At 37.5% G+C, this 20,818-nt stretch overlaps 1 protein-coding gene across 1 annotated transcript in view; it reads right to left on the bottom strand.

The window, feature by feature from the left end:
* Window positions 1-581: 581 nt before the first annotated feature.
* The window catches only part of GPM6A (glycoprotein M6A), a 36,689-nt gene continuing 16,452 nt past the window's right edge, over window positions 582-20,818 (bottom strand). Inside the window, exons 3-6 of the mRNA XM_022570826.3 lie at window positions 11,521-11,674; window positions 7,440-7,516; window positions 6,840-6,905; window positions 582-3,928 (exon numbers count right to left, since the gene is read on the bottom strand). Of these exons, the coding sequence (XP_022426534.2) occupies window positions 3,776-3,928; window positions 6,840-6,905; window positions 7,440-7,516; window positions 11,521-11,674 (450 nt within the window). The 3' untranslated portion in view covers window positions 582-3,775. The remainder of the gene's footprint in view (window positions 3,929-6,839; window positions 6,906-7,439; window positions 7,517-11,520; window positions 11,675-20,818) is intronic.

Below are 20,818 nucleotides of genomic sequence, written 5' to 3'. Positions count from 1 at the left end.
CCATGCAATAGATATCTTCCAATAACATGCTCTTTTCTTTCTCCTTCTTATTGAAAGAATAATAGCAGAATTACTTGGATCTCTTCTCTTTCCTATTTTTCATTCCTGCAGTGTTTATCTGTTTTATTTTGTTTGGTGTTTCCACTTTTAAGAGTTTCCGCAGGTTAGAAATAGTCAAGAAAATTTCGATTTCATTTTAATATTATTTCACTTATTATTTTATTTATTTCACTAATTCACTTATTAATGAATTAAATAATAGAACTTATTTCATTTTCTAAGTTCTTTTCAGTTTCCAAGCATGATGGATTTTTATGGAAAAGAGCCAAAGAACCTAAAATGATCAAACAGGCAAAATTCACTTTTGAGAGAAGAAACTCAAGGTCCCGGGCTTATTTAAGCTAGGCGAAAGATGTTTACATTTGAGCTAGCAGCATTTCATACAGACTTGCCTCCACTGAATTCATATGATCTGTCATCGAAAAACCTTGCAGAAAACGCAATAGAATGTTTCTTCAAGGTATAATAGTTTAATTCAAATTTTATCATGTTCAGCATATCTCAGCTATCAGGTAACTTAAATGAAATATACTTTAAAATGATTGTTTCTGTTTTGTCTAAAAGGCAAAAAGAAAACAAATAAAACAAAAAGTCAAGTTTACTTGATCTTTGAGTGACTAAATCAGAATCTGTTAATATCTAAGTTTTAACATGAAGAAGTAAACTGACTAACCCCAAGTTGCAGCTGGCCAAGACACATTTATTCTCAAAATGAGTAATTTCCTTAGCTTCAACATCAGCTTTACAATTCTCAGAAGGATTATATGTCAATTATATCCCAATAAAGCTAGGGGGAAAAGAGTTCCCAAAAGGAAATTACTCATTTTAAAGATAAATGTGTATTTTTACAAAGAGAAATGGACTTCTAAGTTGTCAAAGATTACAATTATCGTATGATGATCAGTTTTTGAAAAGCACATATTCTGAAATTCTTCTTCATGTTGATATTCTTTAACATATCATTCTTTATTCTCTCGTTGCTGTGCTACGCATTTCATAAACACTGGATGGAATGAGAATTATCAGTTCATAAGATTTGGCTAGGGGTAGTTTTTGTGTTGTCTTCAAAGTGACTTTTTAAAACATAAGACATTTTCCTCAGATCTACTTATAATTATTGTAGATATCAGCAACCTAAGTCTATGAAATTTCCAAGTCGTCATTTGTAATAATACAAAAATAACTGAAGGCTAATATAATTCCTTAGGCCTTATAAAAATTTAAGTTTTTTTAGATAATTACTTTATTATTTTAAAATTGCCATTACTTCTGGTTTGGCCAGAAGGAATTACATCCAAAACAAACAAAAACTCTGGAAAAAAAATCTGTTTTTCATTCCATTGCTCTCACCTTGAAATTTTGAAGCCAACCAAGAATCATTTTTCTTTCTGAATTGCACTAGTCTTTTTAGTTTCTCTGTTAGCTTACGAAGCACTAAAGAAAACACAAAACAATAAACATTAGGCAAGGAAATAGCATGAACTGGGAATCGTTATCATCTTCTGAATGAAATGACCTCCACAGTCTCCATTCCACCCTCTCCCCACTCAGCATCCCCAAGGTATGGTTCACGCACAGAATTTTCATTGCATTTTGAAGTATCAGGTCAGCTCAGCCGAGGCAATAAGCATCTGAAAGAAGTAGCGTCTACTGCATTGGAAAGAATGCACACACATAAGAAAGAGGAATAAACAAAACAGGAAAGAAAAAAACAAAAAAGAAGCACTGCAGAAACTAATAATAAGTACACAAAGTACACAAGTGTATTTATTACATTTTGCAAGCACTTTGTTCTACATTTCAAAAACGCCACCATCGAGCTGTTGGCACATTTATGTACAAAACAGATTAATTGTAATGCCTGCTACAAAGCACTCTTTGTGAAAATACAAACTCTAATACCAGAAAAAAAAAAAAAGCGCCCAAAACATCAACATCATTACATAAGTTTAAAAGACAGTTTTAAAAATCATCACAAACTATTAAGACACAGAACCGAAACACTACAATATAGAATTTAAAGAAGCCCATTAATACTTTTGCTGAATATCTGTAATACTGCATGTACCAGAAAAATGTTGAACCAGTAAGATAATCTAAGTGTAAAAAAAAAAGAAGCAAAACCCCAAATTAATTAAATAATACTACAGAATGCATAATCATGCCACAGATAACCTAGTAATACCCCCCTTCCTACTACAAGAACTTGTAAAATTATGGATGATGCATGACTAGTCATTGTACAAAGATTGTTTCACTCAATAAATTTTATTAGAAATGCACTTACACTGAGAAAAGATTTCACAATGGTCAAATCAGTGCACAATACTACCTAGTTTTTACACTGACAGCAAAGTCTCGTCAGGCTATATCATTTTAAAAGACACTTTACAGCATTCTTGTAGCATTAGAAATAACCGAAAGAAGAGTTAAGGTTAAAACAAACACCAAATTTGGTCCAATAATACTGATTTGCTTTTTTTTTTATTCTTTTGATATAGGTATGTCTTATAAATGAATACGAATGAACATTTGGTTAAAATGACTTACTGGAAATAAAAACACAAATATATCACTACACTTCAAAAGGATACATTGTATAGTGGCCTCTGACCACACTTTTTTAAAAAACACTACAGGTAAACCGACATAGATTGGAAGGCTGCAAGCAAAGCTATTGTATTAATGGAAACCTTTTCAAATATATCATACACAATTTGAGGGATAGTTTACAGAGGTGCAATCCATTAAAATTTTTTAAAGTAGGTAAAACAACTTCAGAGGGGTTAGTGTGCTTATTTTTAATACACCACCTTCATAAAGGTAATTAATGTCCCACATTAACATATTAAAAGTTCCAATCCAGCCACTGCTTAAATCACAAAGAGATCATTTGCCAATAGTCCACAGCAGTTATTTCCGTTAAAATAGTCTCTATACTAAACTTTAAAAGGTAAGCCTGGTGTCACAGTCTTAAAAAGGTAAGTAGCCATGCATAAGCATCGTTGTTTCCACATGCTCACAACAGAAACATGAGTCATCAGAGAGTAATGCCTTTTAAGTACATCAAGAAAAAATACAATGTTAACAAAGATAAGAAGCACTTTTTTTTTTTAAACCTACTCTTACAAATTTAGAAATTGCACCTTAGATTGATGAAAACATTAACCAGGGCCTATAGCAACGTGGCCACTGATCTTCAGCCAAGATTTTCATGTTTCGGGTCATCATGATATCATCTCTGTCTATCGTTCATAATGTACAATGGTCCCTTTGAAGGTTACCTGTAGTTAAACTAGTTACCGAAATCAAAACTAAAAAGTATAAAAAGCTATTTTTCTTTTCAAAACGTAAGAAATAATGCAAAAGGTATAATGTATAACACATGGAAGTGGTTAAAAATCAAAGAAATCTCTGCATTTGACAATGTTAGTCTCTTTGATCTTACAGAATTATTAGATGAGTTTGAGAAATTTAAAAAAGAAAAAAAAAAGGCTGGATAGGAGCTTGTAGGAGAGCTCTGATTACATCAATTTAACAAATTAGGAAATTAAGTGCTAAACAGCAAAGAACTGTATTCAGGTGATTCATAAGTCACCCTCCATATCATTGATGAGAAGCACTTTCATTTTCTTTTTCAAAAGGTTGGATGGTTGGATGGCCCTTAGATAATCACCAATGCATTTGAATGGTGGAAAGGACGGGAAGGCGCTGTTTATGTGTATGCGTTGAGCCGCTCTTTGGAGCGAGTAGAGTGGATATCATGAAGTTCCTGTTCCTCCTTCGACTTGATGTCCTCATACTTCTGCATCCGGCAGGCATCTTTCACATAAGCCCAGTTGGCAGACAGAACCATAAGGTAGTGGACCTAATCAAAGACAAAGATAATTTATACTGGAAGTCTGTTCTGTGTCTTCATTACACCTTGCTATCAGGAAAGAAATATTCTAATTATATACTTATATAGAATATGTTCATTAACAAAATGGAATGAAGATTTCTGTTGTAACACAAAGAATATAAATACAATATATTCCTTCCTCAATTCTCCAACTATGACACTGTCTTCTCAGCTCCCTTTTTTCAGTATCTTTCTTCTCTTTCAACTCCGAAGTACCCAAGGGTCTTAATTCAATATTTTTAATCTTCATGTGATGTTTCCTGTCCTTTTGTCCTCATTTACTCAAACCCAGACTATACATTTCATGTTTATGTATTTATGTTTTCTAATCCACTGTGGGAAACAGTCTCACATACAGTGGAGTCCAGCGAACTTGAATTAATGAGATGATATATTGCCCACAGTGCAACGGAAAGAGGGCTCATGGAAACCCCAAAATTAACCTGTAGATTTAATTAACAAGTTAATTTTCCATACAGTGAATTTTGCACAATGAATTTTATGTTGCCAACTACAAGAAAGCAAGCACTGTGTCATATGAATCATGAATATTTATATACGTTCATAATAGCTAGAATAGTGCCCTGTTCAAAAAGGAAGCTCCTGATTTTTCCTGAATAGACTGACCAATGGGATCACTTATTTGTTTTTCTTTCTTTCTCTCCCTCGTAGTCTATGAGAGAGAAAAAGTAGTTTTCAAAATGGTGAATTTTGATGGACGAATAGGAAAAAGAAACTAAGTTGTCAGGTATATACTTTCTCTGAGTTTTAAAGGGTACGCTTTTTTCTTTTTTTTTTTTTGCAGTACACAGGCCTCTCACTGTTGCGGCCTCTCCCATTGCGGAGCACAGGCTCCGGACGCGCAGGCTCAGTGGCCATGGCTCACGGGCCCAGCCACACCGCGGCATGTGGGACCTTCCTGGACCGGGGCATGAACCTGTGTCCCCTGCATCGGCAGGCGGACTCTCAACCACTGCACCACCAGGGAAACCCCTAAAGGGTAGGCATTATTTTTATCCATAATTTAGTAAAATAGAACACTAAAATTTTTTATGGAAGTATAGTTGATATTCTATATTATGTACAGTATAGTGATCCACAATTGTTAAAGGTTTTATTCCATTTATAGTTATTATAAATTTGGCTATATTCCCTGTGTAATACAATATATCCTTGTAGCTTATTTTATACATAATAGTTTGTACCTCTGTTTTTTTTGTGTGTGTGTGGTATGCGGGCCTCTCACTGTTGTGGCCTCTCCCGTTGCAGAGCACAGGCTCCGGATGCACAGGCTCAGTGGCTATGGCTCACGGGCCCAGCCACTCCACGGCATGTGGGATCTTCCTGGACCGGGGCACGAACGGGTGTCCCCTGCACCGGCAGGCGGACTCTCAACCACTGTGCCACCAGGGAAGCCCAATTTGTACCTCTTAATCTCCTACCCCTATGTTTCCCCTCCTCCCTTCCCTCTCCCCACTGGTAACTGCTGGTTTGTTTTCTATATCTGTGAGTCTGTTTCTTTTTTGCTATATTCACTAGTTTGTTGTACTTTTTAGATTCCACATATAAGTGATATCATTCAATGGTTGTCTTTCTCTGACTGACTTATTTCACTTAGCATAATGCCCTTCAGGTCCATCCATGTTGCTGCAAATGGCAAGATTTCCTTCTTTTTCATGGCTGAGTAGTATTCCATCGTATAGATATATGTATCACATCTTTTTTAACCACTCATCTGTTGATGGACCCTTAGGTTTCTTCCATGTCTTGGCAATTGTAAATAATTCTTCTATGAACACTGGGGTATGTATCTTTTTGAACTAGTGTTGTTTTTTTTTCTGGATATATACCCAGGAGTAGAGTTGCGGGGTCATATGGTAGCTCTATTTTTGAAGAACGTTAAAGTTTTGATTAGTCAAAACAGGAGGTAGGCTGGTTCTAGAAAAGTAGGGATGGACATAAAGGATGCAAGGTCAATTCTAAATGGTGACTACTGTAGTATGTTAAGGCAGTCAATGGACAGCAGAAAGAAATTAACAAAACAATTTTGACACAATGATACAGGAAAGAGATGTATACCAATAAGAAAATGAATAAGAATTAACTCATCATTTTTGTGTATTGAACTGGCTATACCATGGGTGAGTTTACTGGGCACCTTCTAAAGCTCTATGCTACTTATATTCTAGGACACAAGGACTGAAGACCTGGGCTGCAAAAGCTCTGACTGATGTGCTGAGTACATTGTTCATTGTTGCCACTTGGCATTCCCTTGAACAAACGGGAATTCACGGTGAGTTACAAAGAAGGGACAGTGTCTAGCACATTGTAGGTCCTCAAAACTCAGTAAAAGCCTGACTTTCAGGACTTGTTCTTAATATTTCTGAAGAAAGTTAGATACAGAAGACACGACATGAGACTACCGAGGTTTATGTGGGGAGAAATAAATTAATCCTTTTTTCCTAAGTGACTCAGTGTGGCTTTTGTATGTTCTGATTTAAGGAGGAAAAAAGGATAAGTCAAGGAATTGATTAAATTACTTGACTATCCCACTGATACATACTTATATGCTAAAGAAATGATTTTTTTATGTTAATAGTAGACTCATATCTAAAATGCTACTTATTTTGGTTAGTGTTACCAATATTATGGAGTGTCTGAATTCTTCAACTGATTACCAAATATTAGCTCTATTGTAATGATAATCTTTCTTTAGGTTAAGCCTTGTTTTTCACTTATTTATTTGCCCATTCTCCTCCACCTTTTTTTTTTACTGATATTAAAATACATATGATTTGTATAGACTTCAGACATTAGAGGTAAATTATCGTCTCTACAGGCAAAGTGCAACATCAAGCCTCAGAGCTTGAGGTCTTACCATAGCGATGACTGCAGCCCCAGCTCCGGCAAGGGCCACGATGAACAAGTGGAAGGTCATGTTCAGCTGCAAAGGAAACCACAGAGAAACAGAATGAACATCAGGGTTACAACAGAAGAGAGATAAGGATGCCTGCTGCCTTACGAATAAGAACTCTGTTCACCTTTAACAGAAGTGCACCCGTGACAAATCACTTCACCAAAAACATTATTACAGTATCTTTTCTCCTGCAAGTTATTTAAATCTTTGCAACTGCGCCATTTTAATATAATTTCATTTTAAAGATGAACTCATGATTAATAATGATGGCTTCCAGTAACAGTATAACCACAGAAGGCTATGTTATATCCTTTAAAATATAACTTTATGAGTTTTCAACTTTCATTAAAATGACAGTTTCTAGAAAAAAAATTATAATTTTTATCAAAATATGCAGAGTATCTCATATTTATTTTCTAGTCCCCCTGCACAACATCACTGGATGTGACCTTGCCTCTGAAAGAAAAAGGGGGAAACCCAATGTCGATTTAATTATATGTTCCTCAAATAACGAAATGAAACTCAAATTCTGACAAAATTAAAGGCTGTAAAAACAGTCACCTCAGTGGATTCACACATCCTCAGGAAATTCTCCGAGACAGTGCAAATTTTCTTTTCCTCTCCAATTGTCACAATCCCTGCAACATGGAGAAAATTACAGTTTAACATTATAAATGTCTTCAAGATCCCAAAGAGAGAAAAAGAAACTTGAGCTGATAAAATTTAAGCAAGTTTCATTTTGTTATATTGTAACAAAAATTGTTACAAGCTTTCATTGCTTGACAATAATTATGAAAAAACTGAATGAAAGATCAAGACTATTTAGGCCTCAAGCAATTAAAACCATTTTCAATCTGAATTCAATGGAATCTAGCCACCAGAATCTTCATATTCAATTGTAGCTACTTCATTGGTTTGGTCCATTAATGTCATGGTGTAGGCATCAGGGCTTCCCTGGTGGCACAGCGGTTGCGAGTCCGCCTGCCGATGCAGGGGACACGGGTTTGTGCCCCGGTCCGGGAGGACCCCACATGCCGCGGAGCGGCTGGGCCCGTGAGCCATGGCCGCTGAGCCTGCGCGTCCGGAGCCTGTGCTCCGCAACGGGAGAGGGCACAACAGTGAGAGGCCCGTGTACCGCAAATAAATAAATAAAAGTGTTCTGCTGGTACAAAGCCTCTGTTAGTCTATAAAAGTGTATCGCCCAAAGGAGCAGTTTTTCTCTGCTAATTCTGAAAACAGTGCTATTAGTAAGGGGAAATAAAAAGCTGCAACTTCACTACTATTTACCCTTGCTCCAGTTGGTTTACGGAACGACTGCATCAGAATCTCCTGGGGAGCTATCACAGATATGTATCTCTGGACTCCACCACAGGACTGTTAAATCAGAATCTGTGACTGTTTGCCAGGAGTACTGCATTTTTAACAAGCACATAGGTGATACGCTGCCACAGTCCTCATGTTAGAGAAGTGATCAAAGACCCTAAAATGGGTCTTTGATTTTGTTTGGAGAACTACTGAAGTGTTAAACACATATATACATGAGCAGAAAAATTCACAAGTTCTGGGCAAACTAATACCTAAGCGTTTAGCACTTGCTGCATAATAATATATGCACATATTATTGAGTTTTAATATGTACGTATATACACACCTTCTTAGCTTTGAGGCGCACCATCCACTGTCCATCTCTGTGGAGCTGCTACCGTCCTGCTTTGCCAAGAGTTTGGGCAATTATTTCAGTTAAAAAAAATCTACTTGCAGTACCTCGAATGCAGAGATCCTTCTCTGCGACCTTCCCTTTTTGCCAAGACAGCTCTAAGAGGGGGTGAAAAAGAACCTCCAGAAGATGTGACTAGTGAACCATCATTAGTGAGAAAGCTTCCCAGCAAAGGCCATCTTTCTCCATGTTGATCTATTACAGATTTCATTCATTCACGTGGAATACCTTGGCTGCGCGTACATTTCCTCACCCATTTCTTTATTCACGTTCACAGCAAAACTTCCAGGAAGTGTTGCCTTTGCTCAGTCTGCAATTTCTTTCTTTCCATTTCCGCTTAAACCCTTTCTAGTCAACTTCACCCCAATCCTCCATGGAAATTTTTCTTATAGAGGTCACCCATACCCTCCAAATGGTTAAAGCGGAAGACGAATTCTCGGTTCTCCTTGTACTTGCCAGTCAGCAGAACTGGAGGCAGGTGATGACTTCTGCGTCCTTCATGGTCTCTTCACTTGGGTTCCAAAATCTACAGTCTCTTGTTTTTGCCTTTCTGCTCTCATCGGCTTCTCCCTCTCAGCATCTCTGTCTGGTTCCTCCTCTCCGCTAGGACCCCTTTCATTGGTGCTTCCCAGTGTTCAGTCCTCAGTCATCTGTCTCCTTTGCTGATCTCATCCTGTCTCAGAGCTTTTAAAGACTTCAAACATTATCAAGACTCCTAAATCCATATAGCCAGGCCCATACTACTCTCCTGAAATTGACACCCATATATCCAATTTCCTACTTGACAACTCTGCTGAGATGTCTAATATGCATGTAAAAATTAACATTGTCAAAACTGAACTTTTGATCTTCTCCCTCACCTGCCCCACTCCTGAGCAAGCTCTTCTGGTTGGCTTTCCCGTCTCATCTCATAGCTGATCCATCTTTCTGGCTGCTCAATCAAAAAATGAATTCTTTCTTGAATCTTCTTTTTCTCTCAACCCCACATACAATCTATCAGGACATTCTGTTGTCTCTGTCTGTACCCATCATAATCCACATTTTGGGGAGTGAACGTTCTTTTCTATTCTGATGCCCCTTGTTTATGCCTTGATTGTATATGAACATTCAGGATTCCTGTTAAGGACCTATTATCTGGAGGGTAAATAAATGCTATCCAGGTGGTAGATTCTGTGTTAAGAGCAAACAGAAAGCCTTTAAGGCTGATGTAAAAGGTTTCATGACATCTGAAAAGTGCCTTCCCTTTCATGTCACAAAGAAAAGCTAAACTTGCGTAAATCCTGGTAACTATGTTGTAAACAGTGCTAAGGTTCAAAGAGCAGCTTTAATCATAGTCATGCTTTACACTTACTGGAATTAGGTCCCGTATAATATTTGAGACATACTGGACTAAAAAAAATATTGCTTGTTTATTTCAAACTCAAACTTAACTGTGAGTCCTGTAATCTACCTGGCAACCCTCTCTGTGACACTAGTCACATCTTTTCCAATCTTACTTTTTCAGATCAGCAGAATTAAAGGAAGACATTGTAGTATGTGGGGTGGTGGTTACTGAAGTCAGGGCCGTGGTTTTCCAAGCAGGTATTTTCCAGTGACCTGCATCCAGCAGCTGGTGCCGACGTTTCCTTTTCCTGTGTTTACGTGGGACGTGATTCTGAAGTTAAAACCTCCCCAGTGGAAGAGCTGTCCACATTCCCTCCATCATCTTCTCGCCAAGAACCTCATGCACAGAGCAGATCATCCTGCTTTTCATTCGGGCCAGACAATGGGGGCTGGGGACTCCTTCTGACAAGAGGGTGGGCAGGCCACACTTTTGGAACACACGGCTAGCTGGGGATAGACTAGTCCTATCTGTACCCTACAATCTGTCTACAGTATAACCTTAGAGCCACAGGCTTGCACATACCATCTACTGAAATGTTTCCCGCTTGCCTGAAGTATGAGGAAACCCCCATTAGAGAAACACATTTAGAACGTTCTTTAGATTTTAATAGCTGTGTTGTGAAAAAAAAGTCCCTTTGAGCCTGTGAATTTGCATATCTTTTATAAATTCTGTAGCCCCCATGTTTTTACAAATGATGGGATAGAATTCTAAACAGGTTAGGTGAGATTAGACTCTACACATTCATAGTTCAGTGCTTGTTTTGACAGGAGAGGCAGTTAACTTCTAGCTAAGAACAGACTGAAGCTAGTTGGGGGTGAATCCTGGCCCTGTCACTTACTAGCTGTATCGCCTTGGGCAGGTAATTTAATCCCCTGGTTCCTCAATTTTGCCATTTATAAAGAGGATAACAGTGTCTGCCATATTTAATTATTGTAAGAATTAAAACATGTCAACATATACAAACCATTCAGAATAGGGTCTACACATTGTAAGCCCCTATATACATAAGAAAGTATTATTATTAGGTGAGGTTTTAGCCCTAAAAAAAAATAACCAAAGAGGACTACTGATTTATTTAACATTTTTTGATTTTGTTATTATGAAATGCTAAGGTGTTTTGTTTTGTTTTTTGCCCTATTTCAGAAGACGATGAAGTACATATTTCTTAGGTGACCTTCATAGCAGACTTCACAGATTGTATAGTTTATCATGAGAGAATGAAAATACTAGGCAAACATCACACTGAGTAGGAAAAGTTCACAGGAATCATGACAGGAAAATCAAAATGATAACTTGCCAACACCAGGAAACACAACCTGACAGCCTGTTCACATACACATGTTTGCGGGTTCATGTTGTGAAATCAACTTCCAATCACTCTGAAATTCCTACTTGTTTCCGTTTTAAAAGAATGACTTAAACGTGAAGACTCTGATACATCTATCTCTTTGGTAGAAGAGGCAATGATGGTTCCACAGTGATTTACACTATTTTAGAGGCAGTTATTTGGAAGAAACCATACGAGCCAGAGATTCACCTACCGAACTGACGAAGGTCCAGGCAGAGATTCGCTCCCTCCACCAAGGTGGTGTTTCGGCAGATGGTCCACAGGTTGAAGTACATGTAAACTGGCAGCGAGGTGAAAGCCGTGACTCCCAGCCAGGCCAGCATGAAAAGGTATGTCAGCATAATAAACTACAACAGAGAAGAAGTCAAGACAGAAAACACATAATCTACTGGAAAAGAAGAATTTTATGCTTAACTTACACAGCTCGCTATCAAAGGTCTGAATGATTACAACCCAGGTAGGCACTGAAACCTGGGAAGCTGAGAGATGGTGAATATCATGGGGCACGGGAAGAAACCTGCCAGAAAACTGAGCCTCTGATGTGCAAAGGAAGAGACCATCCAGCTGCATCTTGATGCCTGTTTCGTTCATGTATTTATCTTAAAGATCTCACCGCACATTTTTTAAACTTTAGAAAACATTAACTGGTAAATTTAGAGGGGATTCTGCACAGTGAGTTAAAACCTTGTCAATAACTTTATGTTACAACTAAATGGGCACGATTTTATATCATAAATATTTAAGCTACTTAATTGTGTTTACATTTAACATTCTAGATATGATGATTCACAAGTCATTTTAGTATATAATATTAGTGTGTATTTCTACTCCTTTTTAATGACTTCTGTAAACTTTAAATCTAAGTCTTCTTTCATGCATATTAATTTTACCTCTGATTGATTGATTGATTGACTGACCAAACATTGATTGATATGCCACTCACTTACAGTGTCCCCAGCCTAAATGCCACATTTATTTAGCAATAACAGGGGCCTTAGAGCACATTGATTAAAGGCACAGACTCCTGAGCTGGAACGAGTATAGGCTGCTCTTTATGTCTCTGTGTCTGCCTCTGCAAGAGAATACCTCCTAAATTGATCTACGATTACAATCACAATTGTAATCTACAATTACAATCACTGCAGGATTGTAGAGAGGCTGGAATGAGATGATATGGGAAAAGCATTCAGCATCGAATCTGGCACATAAGAAGCCCAGACAAAGTATTAGCTAGTTTTTATTCTAGATAGTATTACTGTGATTACTACTACTACCATCAAATATATATACCTGCCTGAATGATAGGACTCTACGCAATAAGGAAATTAGGTTTCGTTTCACGTTTGGAGAAAATAAAAAGAATGAGAACTTCTTCAGTCTGGGAAAGTTATTCAAAGAGGGCTCCCACTCAAGGAGAAAGACTCTAGAAAGTTTGGAAACCATCCCAAAACTGAAGAAATCTTGTTAATGGAACGCCTTGGAGTGGAAAAAGCCCTGTTTATTAACATTTTCATTATTCACAACTGTAGCTCTCCAGGCTAATTGACAGTCTCAGGAACAATGAACATGATATGGCCGCTCCAGACCCAGTTCTCTGGAGGGAGCTAGTAACTCGGAACCCACGGGAGAGTAATCAGTGTGCTTTTGGCTTCGTCCTCTCTATCTTGTTTTTCTTTCTGTCCCAGGGGATTTTTCAAAAGCTTCTTTTGAAGGTGCTATTCACTGCAGGATGGGACTTAGCATTCAATAGGTTTAGACTCATAAAGTGGCGTGGAGCCCTCTGAAACATGTTGCTGCTGCTACTTGACAAGGCAATGAAAGGAGTGACCCTTAAACCACAGTTCTGGCTCCTGTTTGCCATAATGTTATGGTACAGTAGTAAAGCTGAACGTCACAGAGTAAATCTTTGCTGTGAGAAAATGTTTTTCATGACGACTGGTGCATAACTTTTGTTCTAAGACACAGCAGACTTTACTTTTGAACTGGAGCACCAAGCAGTTACATTTCAGGGCGCAGCAGTTCACGGTCACTAAAGTGTCCAAATTAAAGACGCTAAAAGTATAAGTCTATCTTCCTATTTTATGTTTCGCTTAGAGTCTGATAATGACTGACGAGTTATTTAAATTGATCAAGTGTGATTCCAGGTAAAAATTCTCTGTATGTAATAAAATATCTCATGATTATCATAAATTATTTCTAGCTCTGCACTAGAAATGTGACAGATATGCATTCTGCTGTCTGAGCATTAAATAAATAAATAAGCTACTTTGTTTAAAAAATGAGGTATAATTGATACATAATACTATGTTTCAGGTGTACGACATAATGATTTGATATTTGTATATACTGTGAAATGATCACCTCAGTAAGTCTAGTTAACATCTGTCACCAGACATAGTTATGAATTTTTGTGTGTGTGTGATGAGAATTTTTAAGATCTCCTCTTTTAGCAACTTTCAAATATATAATACTGCATTATTAACTATAACCACCATGCTGTACATGACATCCCCAGGACTTACTTATTTCGTCACTGTAAGTTTGTACCTTTGGACCCCCTTCACCCATTTTGACCACCACCTCTGGCCACCATCAGTCTGTTCTCTGTATCTTCAATAAGCTACTCTTATTAGAACAATCTCTGAGCATTTGAAAAATTCTTCTGATTTTGAAAATCTTATTTTTTCCTTTATTAACATCTATTCAGATGAAACACTTTCTGAAATTTAACTCTGCAATATCTGTTTGGGGAGTTTAGTGAAAACAAACAAATAAAAACTGGAAGAAATAAAATAACCCTGGACTTGACATCACAGGACTGGATCACTGACATCTCACTTAAGGCTCAGAGTCACCTCCTCATTCACAAACTGGAAATTAGCAGACCTCTCTCACAGGGCTCAGATATGAAATCACTTAACAGTAAACATGGTCCACGGTAAATCTTACTTAGGAAGAAATCCCAAGAGAGGAAGTTGTTTGATTCAGCAAAAAATTATTTTTCATTTCTAAAGGTGAGGTATAGACAGACTAACCTATTTACATTGCATTTGGTGTTTATTGCCTTGAACAGCAAGGAATTTCACTTTCTAAATTCAACAGCTGTGGCCCTGCTTATAAGAAAGGAGGGAGGGATGGGTCTTGTGGAAGTTTGACATATAAAGTAGACTCAGTGGCTTTTCTTATTTCAGCCATTGTTTAATATATCACTCACATATTAAAATGCTGACCATTTTCTCCTAATTCATAAAGAAAAAAAATCTCAGTAAAATTTCCTTGGTTTAGTTTAGATTAGTTAACTTGTTGATCTTCGATGGTAAAAAAAACCATTAAATGATAGGGACTGAGTGCCAGATTCATAATTAGTATCCAGCAATCTCATTATCACATCATTATTTGAGTACCGTTTCATCAGAACATGCAAATGAGTTTCACAATAGCATCTTCTTGTTATCCTACTTCTTGTTTTGTTTTTGTTTTTACTCAAAATACATTTGTTGATGGTTAGTATTAAACTCAACAAAATTGCTGTGAATTACTTCTTAGTGGCTTAAAATTTTAAAAGAAACATGTAATTATTGCTTTGATCTCAACCTGGATATTCTAATCATTGTTAGAAATTTAGACAGGAGGTTGAAATATAGAACTGCGGCAGACAAGGTTTTTATAACCTTTGAAAGAAGGCTAAAATAGATGATTAATCCTTGCTTACGTAGCTATTGAGATTACAGTGTATTTAACTGGAGAATGACTTGTAAAAGGTAATTCACTTTTCATCTGAACTCCTATGAACTTAGGCTTGATGTCTAAGAAAATCAGACCTGGCTGAGCTACAGGCTTTCTGGGCAACTTTAGCAGATGTACACCAATCAGGGTAAAAATAACATCTTAGAATTTAGCAGCCCTGATGAAAAAGAGCCAGCTGACTCCCAAGTCTCTGAGTCTATGAACTATGTAAACACTGAAAAAATAAGCCACATACCAAATGGAATGTTATGATATAATGAACAAATTCAGGCATGAAGCAGACCCAACCTTTAGTGAACAAAATGGATCTATGCAAACATATACCAAACGTATACTGTTGGGTTCCACTCAGGTTACTGTCTATAAGGTCCCTTTCTCATTAATGTTTCGAGACACAGGATATAAAAGTACTTAGCTAAGTCTTAACTCAGAGCCCCCTCATTTCACAATAATATGTTTTCAATGACATTTCCTCAGTGTGAATGGATTTAAAGAGTAAGAGATGCTCAGGCCTTGCCCTTGCCAACTATATCTGTATGTACAATAGTGGGTGTCCAGTGTGAGGAACTACTGCTCTACTGGAATCAGTAAAGCTCTCGTGAGTCCATTTGATGTGAAAACATCTTTGCTATTTATCTTTAGGCTCTTCAGGGTACCACACCTGAAGGAGAAAAAAAAAAAAGTACAATTGGGACGATTTGCCAATGTCAACAAAACAGCCAAATGCACGGATGAGTGAGGGACTGGACGTGAACCAAATTTCAAAATCAAGACTTCCCAAATTCAGCACTATGGAAATTTTCAGCCGGAAAATCCTTTCTTATGGGGAATGTCCTATGCGTTGCAGTATGTTTAACGGCAACCCTGGCCTCTACCCAATAGATGCCAGTGGTGTAACCAAAGTTTCTCAGTGTCCCCTGGGGGTGGGGTAGGGAACTAGCCCCTGGCTGAGAACCACAGTTCTAATATGAGAAAATACGAAGTCAAAAAAAAAAAGCAAATGGACACCTGAATATACTATCACTAAGAATGCAAAATGGAACAGCATTAACAATACTGAACTCAGTAGGCTCTGGAAAGTATACAGTGTAAAGTTAGCTGCAGAAAAAATTCTTACGTTGTTATGTAAATTACTTGAAAATACGCAAGCATCATCGTCAACATCATGGCCCAAAACTATCTTAGCGCAAGTAGTGATCAGAAGATTTCTGATCTAATTATTTGCTTAGTTATAGCCACTTTTTCCATAATTGCCAAGGCTTGGAAGCAACTAAGATGTCCTTCAGTAGGTGAATGGAGAAATAAACTGTGCTACATCCAGACAATAGAATATTATTCAACACTAAAAGAAATGAGCTCTTAAGCCATGGAAAGACATGGAGGAACCTTAAATGCATATGACTAAGTGAAAGAAACCAGTCTGGAAAGACTACATAATGTATGAGTCCCACTATATGACATTCTGAAAAAAGCAAAACTATGGAGCCAGTAAAAGGATCACCGGTTGCCAGGGGTTGCAGGAGACGGAAGGATGAATAGGTGGAACACAGAGGATTTTTAGGGCAGTAAAACTATTCTGTATGACACTATAAAGATGGATACATGTCATACATTTGTCTAAACCCACAGAAGTTACAACATCAAGAGTAAACTCTAGGGCTTCCCTGGTGGCGCAGTGGTTGAGAGTCCGCCTGCCGATGCAGGGGACACGGGTTCGTGCCCCGGTCCGGGAGGATCCCACATGCCGCGGAGCGGCTGGGCCCGTGAGCCATGGCCGCTGAGCCTAGGCGTCCGGAGCCTGTGCTCCGCAACGGGAGAGGCCACAACAGTGAGAGGCCCGCATACCGCAAAAAAAAAAAAAGAGTGAACTCTAAGGTAAACTATGGACTTTGGGTGATTATCATGCGTCAGAGTAGGATCATTAATTGTAGCAAATGTAACATCTGGTGCAGAATTTTGATAGTGAGGGAGGCTGTACTTATGTTGGGGTGGGGGGGATATAGGAAATTTCTGTATTTTCTGCTCAATTTTGCTGTGAACCTAAAATTGCTCTAAAAAATAAAATCTATTTTAAAATATATTAACTGTAATGCTTTCTTCTTTTTACCTTGCATTGGTCTCATTCATTCAACAAATCAAATTAAAATACTTCAGAATATAACACAGGATCCATCACGAGTTTCCACCTGCCTTATCTAACACTTGGATTACTGCAGTATTCTAAAAAGTTCATTCTAATTAGCACCCTGAAGGTTACTCACAGAACTTCTTTCTATCTTCCGAACCCCAGATGAAAGTCACATACTCATTAATAATTAAAATATCTCATGTGTCAGCGACATGTACTGTAGGAGGCCTTGGGTATTATACTGGTCAACAACATCTATCACAGACTTTAACCGCTCCCTCGGCAAACACTGTAAGTCACCCATGTTCATCAATGTGCTCAGCATGTATGTGCTTACGTAGAGCTTACTTTTTCAAGTGAAAACAGAATTCAAACAAAATCAAATTATATTAAAGGTAAAAGCATCAGTGGCACCTTTTCCAGCAAATATTACTACAGAGGAAACTTCCTCTTAGTGAATACTATTTTATTATCAATTACATTGTAAATATCTCAGAAATGTATTTTTGACCAAGAATCCCAATATAATAATACTAGGTTTAGTCATTCCTCAGTGAACTTTTGAGTTTTATATCCTTAATATACCATTTCCCCATAAGGTAATTTAAAAACATAAACTATGGTAGTTAATCTCAAATTGAGAAAAAGAGATAAAGAAATTGAGTCTCAAAAATATGGTGAAGCTTCATATGTTTTGTAAAATGTTACTGATTTAAAGGCAAAGTCAGAAAAATATATAACCCTTGCTTTTTTTTAAAGAAGATATAAAAATAAAGATCTTTTGTGTGGAGATTATTCCCAGTACAGTGGGCATGAAGTTCCTGACTGAAAAAGAGAAGTAATCTATTAATCAATGTTTTAAAAGGCCATTTGTAATCCAGAGTTAGTATTTCATCCCCAATCTAGCGGCCTATTTATAACTCTTACACGTATGGAAATATTTGAACCAATTTAAATATCTGAACCAATTAAAAAAATTAGATTTCTATTTGCACTGTCACCCGAACATATAAAATCAAGGTTAGTCACAGTACAAGCAGCTACTCTGAGTGAATGTATTCAGGATGTTACATTGGGATTCATAAAATCTATGAATTTGAGGACATTTTCTATCTATCCTTAAGATGAATTTCTAGCTTTATTATAAAATTTGCTTGAACAGTCTATACCTGCAAATGACTTCAGTTAAACTAGAATATCTTTATAAGCAGAAATGGAAAATTCATTAGTTATGGAGATATTCCCTTAGAAATTTTCAGTGGGTATCAAAGTCTAAGATTTAATTTTATATTAATTAAATCAGAAACTGAGGGTTTTGAGGGTTCTGTAGAAATGAAAACAGAGGTCCATAGAGTATTATCCTGCTATGTACAGTTTATTTATGATAAATTGTATTTTAGCATTTTTTTTTTTTTTTTGCACGGTACGTGGGCCTCTCACTGCCGTGGCCTCTCCCGCTGCGGAGCACAGGCTCTGGATGCGCAGGCTCAGCGGCCATGGCTCACAGGCCCGGCCGCTCCGCGGCATGTGGGATCTTCCCAGACCGGGGCACGAACCCGTGTCCCCTGCATCGGCAGGCGGACTCTCAATCACTGCGCCACCAGGGAAGCCCAGCATGATTATTTTTAATAGATCTATTTTGTTTAGGAAAACATGGATCAGAGAATGTGTTAATTAATGTCTTTAGTTTTCTTTTTCAATTAATAGTACTTTAGATGTATATGAAATAATGTGATGAGAAAGATACTTTATCTCTGAGTCTTCCTTCCCAAAGTCCAAAGCCCCGGTCTAATCATGAGAAAAATATTAGACAAATTTCAATTGAGGTACATTCTACAAAATGCCTAACTATTACTCCTCAAAATTGTTAAGATCATCAAAAAACAAGGAAAGTCTTAGAAAAAGTCACAGATCAGAGTAGCCTAAGGAGAAATGACTAAATTGTAGTATGGTATCTGTATCCCCTGAGTGGGATACTAGAAGAGAAAAAGAACATTTGATTTGGTAAAAACTAAGGAAATCTGAATAAAGTATGGACTTTGGTTAATAATAGTGTTTCTATATTGGTTCATTAAATGTGACAAATGTACTATGCTAATGTAAGGTGTTAATAGGGAAAATTGAGCTTTATATACATGGAAACTCTCCGTACCATCTTCATCTTTCTGTAAATCTAAAACTATTGTAAAACTAGAAGTTTATTTTTGAAAAAATACTTCAGGATTTTAAAAATATGAGGAGTCATAAATGCTATGAAATTATATCCTAGGATGATCTGATGGGTGATCTGATACATAGAGAAGTCTAAAAATGCCACTTGAATATACAAATTTAAAAAAGAAAGGCTTAGCAGAAGACTATATTTCATGACTTGAGTAATCAAAAGAACAAAAACAAACAGAAAACAAAACCTCGGCTCAATATTTCGAGAAGTTATTTTTATTTGAATAGAATTCCAATCATGACTTATGGTGACTGGAGAGGAATCAGGATGATTCAAACTTTTTCTTCAATTTTTCATTTCCAGCAGTTTTAAGTCTCTTGAATGAAAAATTCTAAAACCAGAAGATTTACTTTTTTACAAGAGATTTTCCCATTTTGTCAATGTCATCTTCTAAGGCTAACTGAAATTTTTTGTCAAGTTTTATGCCCTAAATCTGAAAAGAATGAGACCCATGTTTGCTTTCTTTGCTATAATTTATGTACCAGCAGAGTTAATGTCTGGATGGTCACACTGAGATTGGTGTACTGTCCTGTATTTACAGGCCAGTTCTGAAACTGTAAGTGCATGCAGGAGATCCACCTCAGAGCCCTGTGGCGAACAAGCTCCTGGTGCCATCTTCCACATGCACTGCTTTTTGAAACATTATTTTTAAATATTACCTCTATGCCTGAAGCAGTTTATGTTCCCCCTAACCTCTCCCTTTTTTCTCTACTGAGAAAGTGTTAAAGTGCATTGTTGTAACCTGAAACAAATCATGTTGCCTTCTTCAGGTTAGAGTTGGAATACCCTAGAGAGAAACTAAGCCTTATTCTAGGAACTTGGCAGCACTATGTACTCATCTCTCGCTGGCAGATCCCTCATCTGTGAAATCAAGGTAACTAATATTGGTATCTACCTCACATAGTTTGGAAGATCAAATGCCCTTGTGTTTCCTAAAGTCCCATACATAGCAACTGGCATATGTAAGCACCTAACAACCATTTCCTATTATTAATACTGGATTTATTATTAAAACTTAACTTTAAGCTATGAAAACGAGCCAGGAGTCATTACACAGTGAATAGATGTAAAGGTAGTTCTACAGACTATGTCTTATGGACACTAGTCTAATATGCTGTAGTCAAAATCTATAAACATCTGAGGCTAACAGGAAGGATTAAAATAAATACAGTTGGCCTTCCTTTTTGACGTCCTTGGATTTAACCACAACGAATGGAAAATATTCTTTAAAAATATCCCAAGGCTTCCCTGGTGGCGCAGTGGTTGAGAGTCCGCCTGCCGATGCAGGGGACGCGGGTTCGTGCCCCGGTCCGGGAGGATCCCACATGCCGCGGAGCGGCTGGGCCCGTGAGCCATGGCCGCTGAGCCTGCGCGTCCGGAGCCTGCGCTCCA

Source organism: Delphinapterus leucas, chromosome 21, assembly GCF_059928025.1.
Source record: "Delphinapterus leucas isolate spDelLeu-1000000601 "Yukka" chromosome 21, BTC_Dleu_Yukka2, whole genome shotgun sequence".
Taxonomy (NCBI): domain Eukaryota; kingdom Metazoa; phylum Chordata; class Mammalia; order Artiodactyla; family Monodontidae; genus Delphinapterus; species Delphinapterus leucas.
The sequence above is the reverse complement of the archived record's forward strand: the minus strand, read 5'-3'. Positions and strand labels throughout refer to the sequence as shown.